Genomic DNA, 12,888 nt, shown 5'->3' on the forward strand with positions numbered 1-12,888 from the left:
ACCTAATATAGTTTTGGGTAAGTAGACACTGCCCAATTCCCATTTATCAGTGAATGAATAAATAAAATCTATGCTCCTTGAAAATATTTTTATAATATAGTTATGGTGTATTTAAGCATCAGAAAAATCAACTCATCTTTTTTTTAACTAGAAAATACTTTATTTTGAATTGACTTTTGATTCTACATTACTTTATTTCATCCTCTTGTTTATATTCCGCTGTATTAAGACTTTTGGTTACCAGTGACAAAAACCAAGTTTATAGTAGCTTAAGGGAAAGGAAAAGAAAGCTATTGGCTTATCTAACTAACTGGGTGGTCCAGAAGAGGATATTACCCCAGGTGCAGTTGGATCCAGGGTACCAATCCACTCTTAAGGTCTTCTCCCTTTCTAAGTTTTGCCTATGATCCTGTTTGCCTCATTCTCTCCTTGTTTTGTTGATCATCAGAGGAAAGTTAATTGCCAAAGGGTTCAGCTTACATGGGCCTCGATTAGCAAGCCCATTGTCTTAGCATCAGTATATTCTATCCCAGTTAAGGACTCTGATTGACTCAGCTGGGTCAAGTGCTCATTCTTATAACAAATACATATCAACAGACATATTTGGTCCAGCCTGAGTAACATGCTCACCCCCATGGTGGAAGGTTGGGAACAAGGTGGAGAGAGAAGGTATCATGATTGATAGCCTCACCAGAACCACATGGAATGAGAACAATTTCCCCAGTAGAAAGGCAACACTGTTTATAGACATGTAAGGATGAAAGAATGTTAAGGATAGGGAAGAAAAATCAATAGCTATGACAGTCCACTATATTAAAATATATTTGAAATATTTTTAACATATTCTAATAAGGTACTTCATTTCTTCTTAATTCCAATTAACTAAAAAATACAAATAGAAAGTTCACTTTAAAATATTCATTTAATTTACTGAAATTTTATAATCTTGACATCTTTTGTCCAATGGTCTATTTGTATTTGCATGATAATTTTACTTAAGATTATTCTTTCCTTTTTCATTATTTGGTGGGGACTGTAGTATAAGGAAATCAAATCCATTTTTGATAAATAATTACAACTTTGTGATAATTTGTGAGAAAACTTCAGTGGTGGTATTAGTTGCATTGCCAAAGTTAAGCATCAAATGTTTATTTCTTAACGTTCATCTTTTGGGCTACAAAAGAAGATAAACTTTTAGAGGCTCACTTGTTTGTGAAAGTAAATTCGGTTAAGTAGGACATTGAAAAGGGGGATAAAATGGTTAAGATTTATGATTAAATGTATCATCAGTGTAAATCCCATAATTTTAGTGCACTTTTAATGTAAAGTCTATTGTTCATCCATTAAGAAAGCAGTAAGGGATTATTCTGAGTTTGTGCTGAACAAAACAAAAAAGAGGAGAGGCATATAAATTTTTGTTTTGTATCACAATCCAGTTTGGAGCATATTTTTATGTTATAGTGAGAAAGGAAGACCTGCTAATATGATTTGTTAATGAAAATTGCAATTATAACAGGAGGAAGAACTTTAAATGTCATTTCAGTATTTTGTTTCACAATTTGTGATATGGGCATAATTTTATTAACATTTTACTCAGAACTGCTCATCTGTTATGTTTGGAGCAGAGAAGAGTAGAAGGCAATGATTGTAACTTACATTCTTCCCTAGATTTATTAGAGTAGAAGTTTGTTTAGAATTTATCACTTGTGCTTATATTACTCAAAGGGAGAAAGAATCCATATTTAGAAATGGGTCATGCTGTATTGAGCAACTTGCATTTTGAAGCTCCAAGCATTTAAAAAAAACAAACACAACCACACATGTGACTACAAGTTATAATTGTTTTCATTGAATCATTAACTCTTAAAGAAAAATATATTTGGTAGGATGTTTTACAGCTAGAGAGAAAATAAAAATTGTATCTAAATATTAAAAGGTAAAAAGCAAACACGAAAAGATGTTTCATCTTTCCATTTGTTTTAGTTGCTTATTTTGTGTACATGTGTAGCTAATTACTAAAGCTTTATTTTGGGGGGAACTTTTTTTGGGAACTAATGTTCTTCAGTGATTTTTCCTTATGAGATTTAAACTTGGAATCCTTCAAATTTGGGATGAACTCCTGCTGTGCTTAAAGACTTTCAGTGAGTCAGAAGAAAATAGATTATATTTTTCAGATCTTTTTATTATCCTTACTGATATTTTCTGATATGCTGTATGTCATGCAAATTAACAGTTTCTATTTGTTAAGGATACACTGAGGGTACTTGTAAATTATCTATAATGTTCTGTTGTATGTGATGTTATTTACTCAAAGCCAGTATTAGAAAGTTATTGCTAGAATGAATAGTTTGAATTTTGAATAACGTTGAAAATGTTGGAGATGTTTGGGTAGCATATTGAATTTAAGGGTGAAGAAATAATCCAGTTTGGGCGAAAAATCTTTTTATTTAGAACTGACCTTTAAAAAGGAGGTCACAGAGGAAACCATTCAATGGGATTTAATGTCATTTTTCTCCTCCACATATCCTATCTAAAATTAACCCTCTTTTTAAAAGAAGGTGCATATCTTAAATTTGTTTCTTTTTTGTATTTGGCTCAACACCTTATTAGTGCCATTGGTTACCACAATTTGAACTATACAAATAAGTTTTCCTTTCTTTGTGTGTGACCAAAGATGTGATTTGAAAAGCTCTGTAATTTTAAATATGTTTAACTGGCCATTGTTACACACCCTGTTTATTTGTCTTATAGTCAAAATGCTTGTTTTTTTTCTAGAAAGTTTTGCATTTACTCAGTTAATTCAGTAAATATTAACTGAGGAGCTGCTGTTTATAACATTGTGCTATATACTTTTTATATTAGATTGGTCTTAAATATGAGGTATTATCATTCATTAAAAAAGTATTTAGCTAGTTTCATGTGGAATGGGCTCTATTCTATTTTCCAAATATAGTACCATCACCATTTAGATATTGGAAAAAATATAGATTTAAAAAAATCTGTCTTGATGTATATTATTTGTAGGAAGTGGGCTTTTGTTTGTTTATTTAAACTGGATTTTTGGTCTTCAAATCATAAGACCTAGATATTGCTCCCAAATTGAGTATAAACTTCCAAGACACTGCAGGAGCTAAGTAATATTTTGACTTTGCCACCTCATCTTAACTAATTCCATGCTAAATTTTATCTTGGATGCAGCCCAACTACAATTCTCCACTAATTAACCTCATTTTATTTTCAATGCCAGAAGAAAAAGTCCACAGCTATATTCATTGTATGCATTTTTGGGGCTATGATATGATTTACACTACTTCCTACATGTTCCGTATTTGTTATTATAGCATGTGTTCATTATGTAAACATATTCAGGAACTTATAGGTCTCAATAAAAATGTGGTTTCATATGTATCTTAAAATAGCTAAGAAAGAAGAAATCAAATCTGATGCTTTCTGGTTATTTCTGCTGTAGATGTTTCCTAGATTAATACTGTTAATTTACATAGTTATTATTCAATAATTTTAAAGATCTGATCCTAACACTATAGATAAGCAAGGTAAGAAATTGCTTTGCAGCCACTGGGATTCTTGGAAGAGTTGTGTCTCTGGCTGGATAAACTGTGGAAAATTCTGAAAGAGATGAGAATACCAGACCATCTGACCTGTCTCCTGAGAAATCTGTATGCAAGTCAAGAAGCAACAGTTAGAACTGGACATGGAACAACAGATTGGTTCCAGATAGGAAAAGGAGTACGTCGAGGCTGTATATTGTCACCCTGCTTATTAACTTATATTCAGAGTATATCATGAGAAACTCTGGGCTGAGGAAGCACAAGCTGAAATCAAGATTGCCGGGAGAAATATCAATAACCTCAGATATGCAGATGACACCACCCTTATGGCAGAAAGTGAAGAACTAAAGAGCCTCTTGATGAAAGTGAAACAGGAGAGGGAAAAAGTTGGCTTAAAGCTCAACATCAGAAAACTAAGATCATGGCATCCGGTCCCATCACTTCATGGCAGATAGATGGGGAAACAGTGGAAACAGTGGCTGACTTTATTTTTCTGGGCTCCAAAATCACTGCAGGTGGTGACTGCAGTGATGAAATTAAGACACTTACTCCTTGGAAGGAAAGTTATGACCAACCTAGATAGCATATTAAAAAGCAGAGACATTACTTTGCCAACAAAGGTCTGTCTAGTCAAGGCTATGGTTTTTCCAGTGGTCATGTATGGATGTGAGAGTTGGATTATAAAGAAAGCTGAGTGCAGAAGAATTGATGCTTTTGAACTGTGGTGTTGGAGAAGACTCTTGAGAGTCCCTTGGACTGCAAGGAGATCCAACCAGTCCATCCTAAAGGAGATCAGTCCTGAGTATTCATTGGAAGGACTGATGTTGAAGCTGAAACTCCAATACTTTGGCCACCTGATGTGAAGAGCTGACTCATTGGAAAAGACCCTGATGCTGGGAAAGATTGAGGGCAGGAGGAGAAGGGGCCGACAGAAGATGAGATGGTTGGATGGCATCACCAACTCGATGGACATGGGTTTGGGTGGACTCCGGGAGTTGGTGATGGACAGGGAGGCCTGGCATGCTGTGGTTCATGGGGTCGCAAAGAGTCAGACACGACTGAGCGACTGAACTGAGCTGAACTGTGTCTCTGACTTAGCAGTGGTTCTTACATGGTCATAAGTCTTGCTAGTTCTGGCTCCAATGTACATGTCTGCCCCCTTGTTGCTCTGTATGCAAATCTGGCCTTTAGTGAAATCCTGCAACCTAAGTACATGATGCTAGATGCAGAGTCAATCAAAATTAATTTGGAACATGCCTTGAATACCCAGGGTTGTAACACCATTCTGGTACTTCATTCAAGCTGAACTTCAGGCTAGGGACAGCACAATGTAATTAATCTACTTTCATCTCCTGCCAAACATCTGTAAGAGGCCAGCTGGCAGTATGGTCAGAGCTGACCTCTAAGGCTACATCCGGTCTTTCGGCTAACCAAAACTAACCCAGAGGGGGGTGTAAATAACCTTATCTTATCCTACCCCACTCCTTTGGCAAATAGAAAAATTCCATGATATCCATGTTTACACAGTTCACCAAACTATTGAGAGTATTCTGATGGTCTAAATTGTGCAAATAACATATCAAAATTGTATGCAACCAGTTAGAAACAACTGGTTTCTAAATAATTATAGAAATAATTATAGAAAATAAATAATTATAATTTGTAAGGCTGAATGCTCTTGTTCCCCCTGCAGTTTTATCCCAAACAACTCAGAAGAGGGGGATTACTTGGATTTTCACTTTCTTGTGGTAATGTGTTTCAGGCTTTTTACCGTACATGTTTACAGTGACTTTATTTATTTATGATTGTGCTGGGTCTTTGTTGCTGCACGAGTGCTTCCTCTAGCTGCAGTGAACAGAGGCTCCTCTGTTGCGGTGTCTGGGCTTCTCATCATTGTGGCTTCTCTTGTTGGGGAGCATGGTCTCTAGGCGCATGGGCTTCAGTAGTTGCAGAACTCGGGCTGAGTGTTTGCAGCCTGCAGACTCTAGAGCACAGGCTCAGGAGTTGTAGCGCACCGGCTTAGTTGTTCCTCGGCATGTGGACTCTTCCCGGACCAGGGTTCAAACCCCTGTCCCCTGCGTTGGAAAGTCCTATCATACCTTTTAAAGGAGGCCTTCAAAACAAATGCATTTTAAATAGGACAGAAAGTTTTGATAATGAGAAAGGACTGTTATTATAGAGATTAAATATATAAAACCATCTTTAGGCATTTCACAATTTGGGACAATGAGCTGGAACATAGACCTTTTACACAAGGTAACAGAATTTAGAATTCGATATCTTTTGGCCTCTTTTTTTATTATAGATTTTTTACTGGTTTAGAAACACAGGTCTTGCAGACAGTCTTGGGTATATGATCAACTTCTCTCTCCAGACCTCTCCCCACTGGAAGGTCACACTTTTATCTCCAACCCAATCTGTGCCCTGTGGGCTCAACTGTTGGTTAAAAACCTTTAACAACCCTGTGGTTCACAAATACAGGAGGGAAAGAAACTAAGAAAAACAGTAACAGAGGGACAGACCTCCCTCAGGAAGACATGTAGGCAGAGATATTATTTTCCAACATTGGCATCTCATTTATGTAAAAACATAAATTCACTTTATTCTGCTTTATCGTAGTCCTTTTATGATTGTTGATTTGCTTACTAGACATTTTTAATATTCTCATTAATTAGTATGTTTGGTCTTTATTCTCTAAGCAGTTTTTTTTTTTTTTTTGGTTGTACTGCAAGTACAAAACAATGTGGTACTCCTAGAAGGCTTGCACAGTGTGATATCCCATTTTTATGCTCTAAGAGTTTGTGTTCTAATAGAGGGGGTGATTCAACACTCAAAACATTTTTCTGTAATGCTGATAAAGGTGTGCCTAAAATAACTAGAATAGTAAAAAGATTATCAGCTCTAAGATCAGTCAGTCTTCTTAATAGGATTTATTTTCAAATAAATTCTTTCAATAATTGTTGCCAGCTGAAATAGGTTTGGAGGGTTTATGCTTTCCTTTGACCTTCCATTTTCGTGGCTCAGTTCTCACTTTTATCTCAAACTGGTCAAACCTAGAGCAATAATGCACCTATTTATTTTGTTAACTGGAACCTTTTTAGCTTCTTACTCTTTTGGCAAAACTTTTGTATTCTGTTCCCTTCAGAGTCTTGTTATCTGAATTGTGTCAAACAGTTTAAAGATGTTAGTGATTTGAGATTCTTTCTTTCCAGGAGGGCACATTAACTTTTGCCAGTGATCCTCAATTCTTAAATGAACAAAAGTGCTTGCTCTTCAAAGGAGTGAGTGTTGATTATCGGAGACAGGATAGCAGACCAAGAGTTGTTGAGGCCCTGACAGTCTTTGGGTGATGGTGGAATCTCTTTGGTCATTTCTGAGTTTAAATAGCTCTCACTCGGAATTTCTCAGTTGCAGTATTTTACTCCTCAATCACTATGTGAAAAGTGGATTCACTGGGAAATGACCCTAAAAAGTACAAATGTGCCCTCTTTCAGAGGGGCATATTCAGCAACAAAAATTCCATGATTTGACCAGCTGGTTTTTAGAGTCTGACAACTTGTATTTCTACTGTTATTAAAGAAAGCACGGAAAGCATTTCTATACCCTGCCACAGTCCTTCCTTCCTGTTTTAGTTATGAGCAGGAGACGCTAGAAACGACTCTACATCGTCTCTCCTTAACTTCCAGCAAGAAAGGAATGTCTTTCAAAGATCATCTGGAACTTGTCTGCCTTTGCTAATGTAGTGCAGAGCAGTTCTAAAAATAAAGACAGGATTGTTGAGTCCACGAGGAGCAGCTTATTTCATCATTGTTGTTTTTCACTTGTAGCCTTGTGCCTTGTATGGTGGTTTCTGTCTCGCAGAACACGCTAAGAAGAGCTGTTCTGTTCCTGTGCTGTGGGAATGCTGGAGTAGAGAGTCTGTGCTTTTGAGAATAATATTTGACTCATACAAGGGGCCTGTGTTCTGCAAGTGTAATGTTTGATGCATGTAAGGAGGATTAGCATCCATGGGAATTGAGGCAGAGAAATTGAATAGAAATGCCAGAGTCAAATAAAGAAGTGCTTATTTATTGATATTATGTTGAATCTTTTAATAGAAAATGTTAAATTAGCATAATTAAATAGGAGGTCTGATTTTGCTATCTTGTTTTCGCTTGATGGGAAAGTCAGCATTGATTTTATGGCTATTGAGAAATTTTAGTTATCTTTTCATATCCAAGGCTCCCAGACTTTGAAGCAACAACTCCTTTTATCTGTGCTTATCTGTATTTATTCTAATCAAATAAGTATTCCTCCAGAATACAGTCTTGAAATATATACTAAAAGGTGACACAGAAATTTCATAAGAGCTTGGTAGCTGTATATGTGGCTAATAAATTTTCTTTGCCATTTATTGAAGTTAAAGGGGGGACCACAGATTATTAGTAATCTTATGATTCATTTTACATATTATGATTTAGTTACAAATCTTGGTCTTATTTTTTATTTCCTTTTTAGATACTAGCTCAGTCATGCACTGAAATCCTGGAATTGAGGCCCTCAAGTGTCTGTGTGGGGCGTAAGTAGCTAGAATTTAAAAATACCTTGTAAGAAATTGTACTTTTTTTCCTAGTTAAAATATATGGTTTGAAACTCATGTTGGAAAGAGAATAGCAAAATAAATTTTTTGGCATCTTTTTCTGCAAGAATTTTTAAATAATTCCTTGAAATATTTCTATTTTAAATTCAAATTTTTAAGATTGGAGTGTTATTTTAAATAATGAACATATTGTGTGACAGGCTTTTAAAATCTTCTGTATATTTAGTTCATGTTGAGACCTTTCTTATGACAAGTAAAATAAAATAGGAAATTTTCTCTTTTATCTGATTATACAAACAGGCATGTATCTGTAGACTTTGAGCTCCATGCTTTGATGACCTGGCCAAAGTACGTCCCTACCAGCTCAGGGTGGATGGCAGGAAAGAAGGTGGCTTGATCTGCTGCTGCTAAAAAACAGACTCAGGTTTTAGCACTTTCAAGCCATCCAACCCAAGGAGAGTGGGATTCTCTGTGGCCTATATAATTTCTTCAGGTTTTAACCTGGAGTTCATTTTAACCCAACTTTTCTTTCAAAAGTTAAATATTGGGCCTGGTGGCCTCCCACCTGCTGGGGATGGGATGAAGTTCCACATTTTTTAGTGTTCTGTGTTCTTAGTCGCTCAGTCGTGTCCGACTCTTTGCGACCCCATGGACTGTAGCCTGCCAAGCTCCTCTGTCCATGGGAATTCTCCAGGCAAGAATACTTGAGTGGGTAGCCATGCCTTCCTCTAGGGGATCTTCCCAACCCTGGGATCAAACCCAGGTCTCCTGCATTTCAGGCTGATTCTTTACCGGCTGAGCCACCAGGGAAGCCCAAGAATACTGGAGTGAATATCCCTTCTCCAGGGGATCTTCCTGACATATGAATCAAACCAGGGTCTCCTGCATTGCAGGCATCTTTTAGACCCACACTTCATTAATGATTATTGAGATGTTTAAGAGGAATAGTGCATTTGAACATTCTATAGTGGGATGGTGTTCTTTGCATTTATAATTTGGCCTAATCCTTACAACAATACTATTCAGCAGTTTTATAATCCTGGATTCACAGATGGGGAAACTGAGACAGAAATATATTCAGTAGTTGCTATTAGTAAATGTCCTATCAGATTCTTGTCTGTCTGACTCCAAAAGCTCATGTTCTTTTTCTGAGTCACATTTTACATTTCACTTGCACTTTATTGTAACTTATAAGAACATTCTTTACATTCAGTAACACACTGATTGAAGAGTGGCATGGCAGCATTTTTTTCCACAGTTAATTATTAGATATGTGTTAGATTATCTTGGGTAGGGGGTCTCTGAAGAGGATTGAAAGTTAATTACTATTAAAAGAGTTGATGTATCTTCTTGCAGCTAAGCAGCAAAGATATAAACATTTAAACTTTTCTTCTAGCATATTATTTCACTCTCTAACATTTAGTGACTGCTCCTCTTACACATAGTATGAGTCAAATCAACTTCTTTTACTAATTGGTCACAGATTATTATTTGTCCAAAATGCCTGACTTTTGATGAGTTACAAGTCTGTATGCAATAGAAATTAAAAATAGGATTAGATATGTGAAGAAGCTGTTAAAGAAGAACTCCGTATGGGGTGTCGTAGGTTAAAGAAAATACAACACACGACTGTTCTGAGAACCAGGTAAAATGAGGCATTAACTTCTTCACATTCTCATACCTCAGTACCTAAGACAAGAGGAAAACAAAGGGTTTTCTTTCCTAGAGATATTTTCTTCAGGATAGAATTTGGGCAAGTTTGTACAGTATCTGTCTTGGGATGACTGTTGTGCTTCAATTCTGTTGGTCAATTACACTTCAATTCTTTTTGGTTATTATTGGAAAACACTTTGTTCAAAAAGTAAAATAATGCATCTCTACCTGGCAGGGAAGGGTGTCTACACTGTATTTTCTTGGAAGGTCTAAGAAAACTAGTAAGACCATGTCTTGTGTTATTAGTTGGCCAAATAGTATTAAAAAATTCTTTGTACCTTGATGCTTTTGATTCAAGTGATGCTTTTTGTTGTTGTTTTTGTAAAGTAGTATTTACATTTTTTATTCTTCCTTTTACTTCTAGAGGAATTTCAAGTTGTTTTGAATGGAAGAGGATTCAGCCTGGGGAGTCGGAATGGCAGCGTCCTCTGTACTTACGCTGTAAATGAAACATACACACTGAGTATGTCTCCATAATTTCCGTATTGCTTTAAGGACTGTGCAGTATTTCAGCATGAAGGATTTTTCTCAGCTGAAACCAACAGTGCTATATTTTTTTAATCAGTAAAGAAAGGAAGCACAATAATAATGCAAGTAGTAATAATAATTACTTAATAGTTATTTAATAATGGCAACAGTTGTTCATAATGTATTAAATGCTGGACTGTATCTGAAGTATCCTCATTATACAAATTATGACCTTGTGGCTGAAAGAGTCATATAACTTGTCTGTGATTAAACAACTGATAGTGGGCAGAGCCGAGAGTTGAACCCAGTTTTCTTGACTGCACTCTGTATGGACTAGACCCCCCCGCCCCCTTCCCGCCAATTTCGTTGTCTCTTTCTCCACATTTGTTTCTTGTCACTCTTGCTTGAAAGTCTACCCATCTTGGACTACTCGACTATTTGTTACCTCATTTTATTGTCACTTGCTGTCTTTGTCTAATTTGCAAATAAGTTGTCAGCCAGTTTCCTGAGGAAAGACTTCTTGCCTTAAAGATAAGTCTCCAATGTCTCCCTGGTACAGTATTTGTTGATAATTACCATATTTAAGGAATTAAATTTCACTTTCCCTAGTTTGACTTTCAAAAAGGCAGAAGAGTGTAACATTGTTAATCTTTATTCTGAGAAAAACTTCTCCTCTTTAAATAAATAGATCTTAATATTCTTGGCTTTTTGGGTCTCTTTTAAGACTTTTCTCCTCATTGGTGATTATATTGTCTTCTAAAATTTTATACTGTAAGGCAGATGCTGCAACTCTGTGAACTCTGGTAGAAATATTTTTTGAAAGGATCATCTACAATTTTGTTTATCTGATTGTTATAAACTCTCCGCTTAGCACAGCTTTGTCTGCACGCAAAGTAACTGCTCAATATGTTTGTTGAATTAAAGTGTTAAGGGTCTCAGCATGGTAAATGGCATCATTAATTCCTATCTTTTTTGTTAAAATCATCATTTTGGTAAGGAAAGGCAATAATATTTGTAATGAACTCTCTTGTTAGTAGGTTCTACAACTGACAAGGAAAAATTATTTTAGTATTTTTATTTAGTAGTCATCTGTATCTAAGCATTAACTTTACCTAACTTCTTTTGATTATGGGTTGGAGTTTATTATAATAGAAACATATTTTATGTTTAGCTATATAGGATTAAATTTATTAAAATAAATCTCAAATAAATTGAGTCAGATTGTATTTTCATCATTTGCATTCTAAGATTATCCATCTGATTAGGTAGCTTTTCTGAATATTTATAGTCTAGATCATTTTTCTCATACCTATTAAAATTGCAAGGCAACTTAAGTATTCTATAAAATGTATTTATATATTATTTGTTGTTGTTTAGTTGCTAAGTCATGTCTGACTGTTTTGCAACCCCATGGACTATAGCCCACCAGGGTCCTCTGTCTGTGGAATTTTCCAGGCAAGAGTACCAAAGTGGGTTGCCATTCCCTTATCCAGAGGATCCAAGGATCAAACCCTCATCTCCTGCATTGGCAGGTGTATTCTTTACCACTGAGCCACCCAGGAAGCCTGTTTATATGTTATATACCCAATTATTTTATTAAGCTCTTGAAATAAATTTATTATCCTTTGGATATTTATCTTCTTTATAATTTAAAGTTCTGCTTTTAAAGTATATATCATTTTTTCTTAAATATCTAATATATTGACAAAGTTGAGGGAGAAAAGGTGATAATTTTATAGTATCTACAAACTATATGTGAACGTTATATAAAAAATCATAATTTATGATTTACCAGTACTGTATATCAATGAGGCATATAATCTCTATTTTTCATTCTGTGTTTCTTCTCTTCCTTCTTTAGATGAGTATCTTTTTGTTTTTTTCATGCTGATGTATCTAATGCCCCACACTTGAACACTGATTGTTGTATCTCTTCATAACATTAATAAAACTGCATGAGATACATAAAGCCCTTTATTAATTCAATGGCATCTTATTTTCTAGATGTAAAGCCAGTAAGTGTGGAAAGGAATTCTATGCTTTGTCCCGCGCCTACCCTGCATGAAGTTGGAGAGTAAGTGCTTCATTAAAACATTTAAAAACTTTTTAGCTACAAATTATAAGGAAATTGTGACCCAATACGCAGTAGTTGTTTTATCTATTGTTGGTATACAGATTGAACATGGAATAGTAAAACCTAGGCAAATCACTCTGGTTAATACTTTATACGTTTCTTAGTAGATTTGAAATTGGTAAAGTCTGTTTTATCTTGTTTCTTAAATATTGATTAAAAGACTCTATAAATATTTATCTGAGTAGGTTTAAAGCCATGGCCAGTGTTTTGAATTTTAGTGTATTGAATTTACACACACACAAATTTCAAAAGTGGAATATTGACTAATTACTATAGTAGTTGAACTATAGACAGAGGTTCATGACATTGTATAGGAGACAGGGATCAAGAAAATCCCCATGGAAAAGAAATGCAAAAAAGCAAAAAGGCTGTCTGAGGAGGCCTTACAGATAGCTGGGAAGAGAAGAGAAGCGAAAAGCAAAGGA

At 35.5% G+C, this 12,888-nt stretch overlaps 1 protein-coding gene across 4 annotated transcripts in view; it reads left to right on the plus strand.

Annotated features, from left to right (window-relative positions):
- Window positions 1-12,888, plus strand: part of ANTXR2 (ANTXR cell adhesion molecule 2) — a 170,580-nt gene that overhangs the window by 34,992 nt on the left and 122,700 nt on the right. For all 4 annotated transcript variants that reach the window (XR_014080542.1, XR_014080540.1, XM_081583933.1 and 1 more), the window contains exons 8-10: window positions 8,067-8,127; window positions 10,226-10,324; window positions 12,334-12,403. Coding sequence is in view for 2 of the 4 variants with exons in the window: in XM_081583933.1 (XP_081440059.1) it covers window positions 8,067-8,127; window positions 10,226-10,324; window positions 12,334-12,403 (230 nt within the window). In the remaining 2 variants the exon portion in view is untranslated. The remainder of the gene's footprint in view (window positions 1-8,066; window positions 8,128-10,225; window positions 10,325-12,333; window positions 12,404-12,888) is intronic.

This window comes from Giraffa tippelskirchi, chromosome 1, assembly GCF_054371585.1.
Source record: "Giraffa tippelskirchi isolate mGirTip1 chromosome 1, T2T-mGirTip1v1.2.pri, whole genome shotgun sequence".
Classification (NCBI taxonomy): Eukaryota; Metazoa; Chordata; class Mammalia; order Artiodactyla; family Giraffidae; genus Giraffa; species Giraffa tippelskirchi.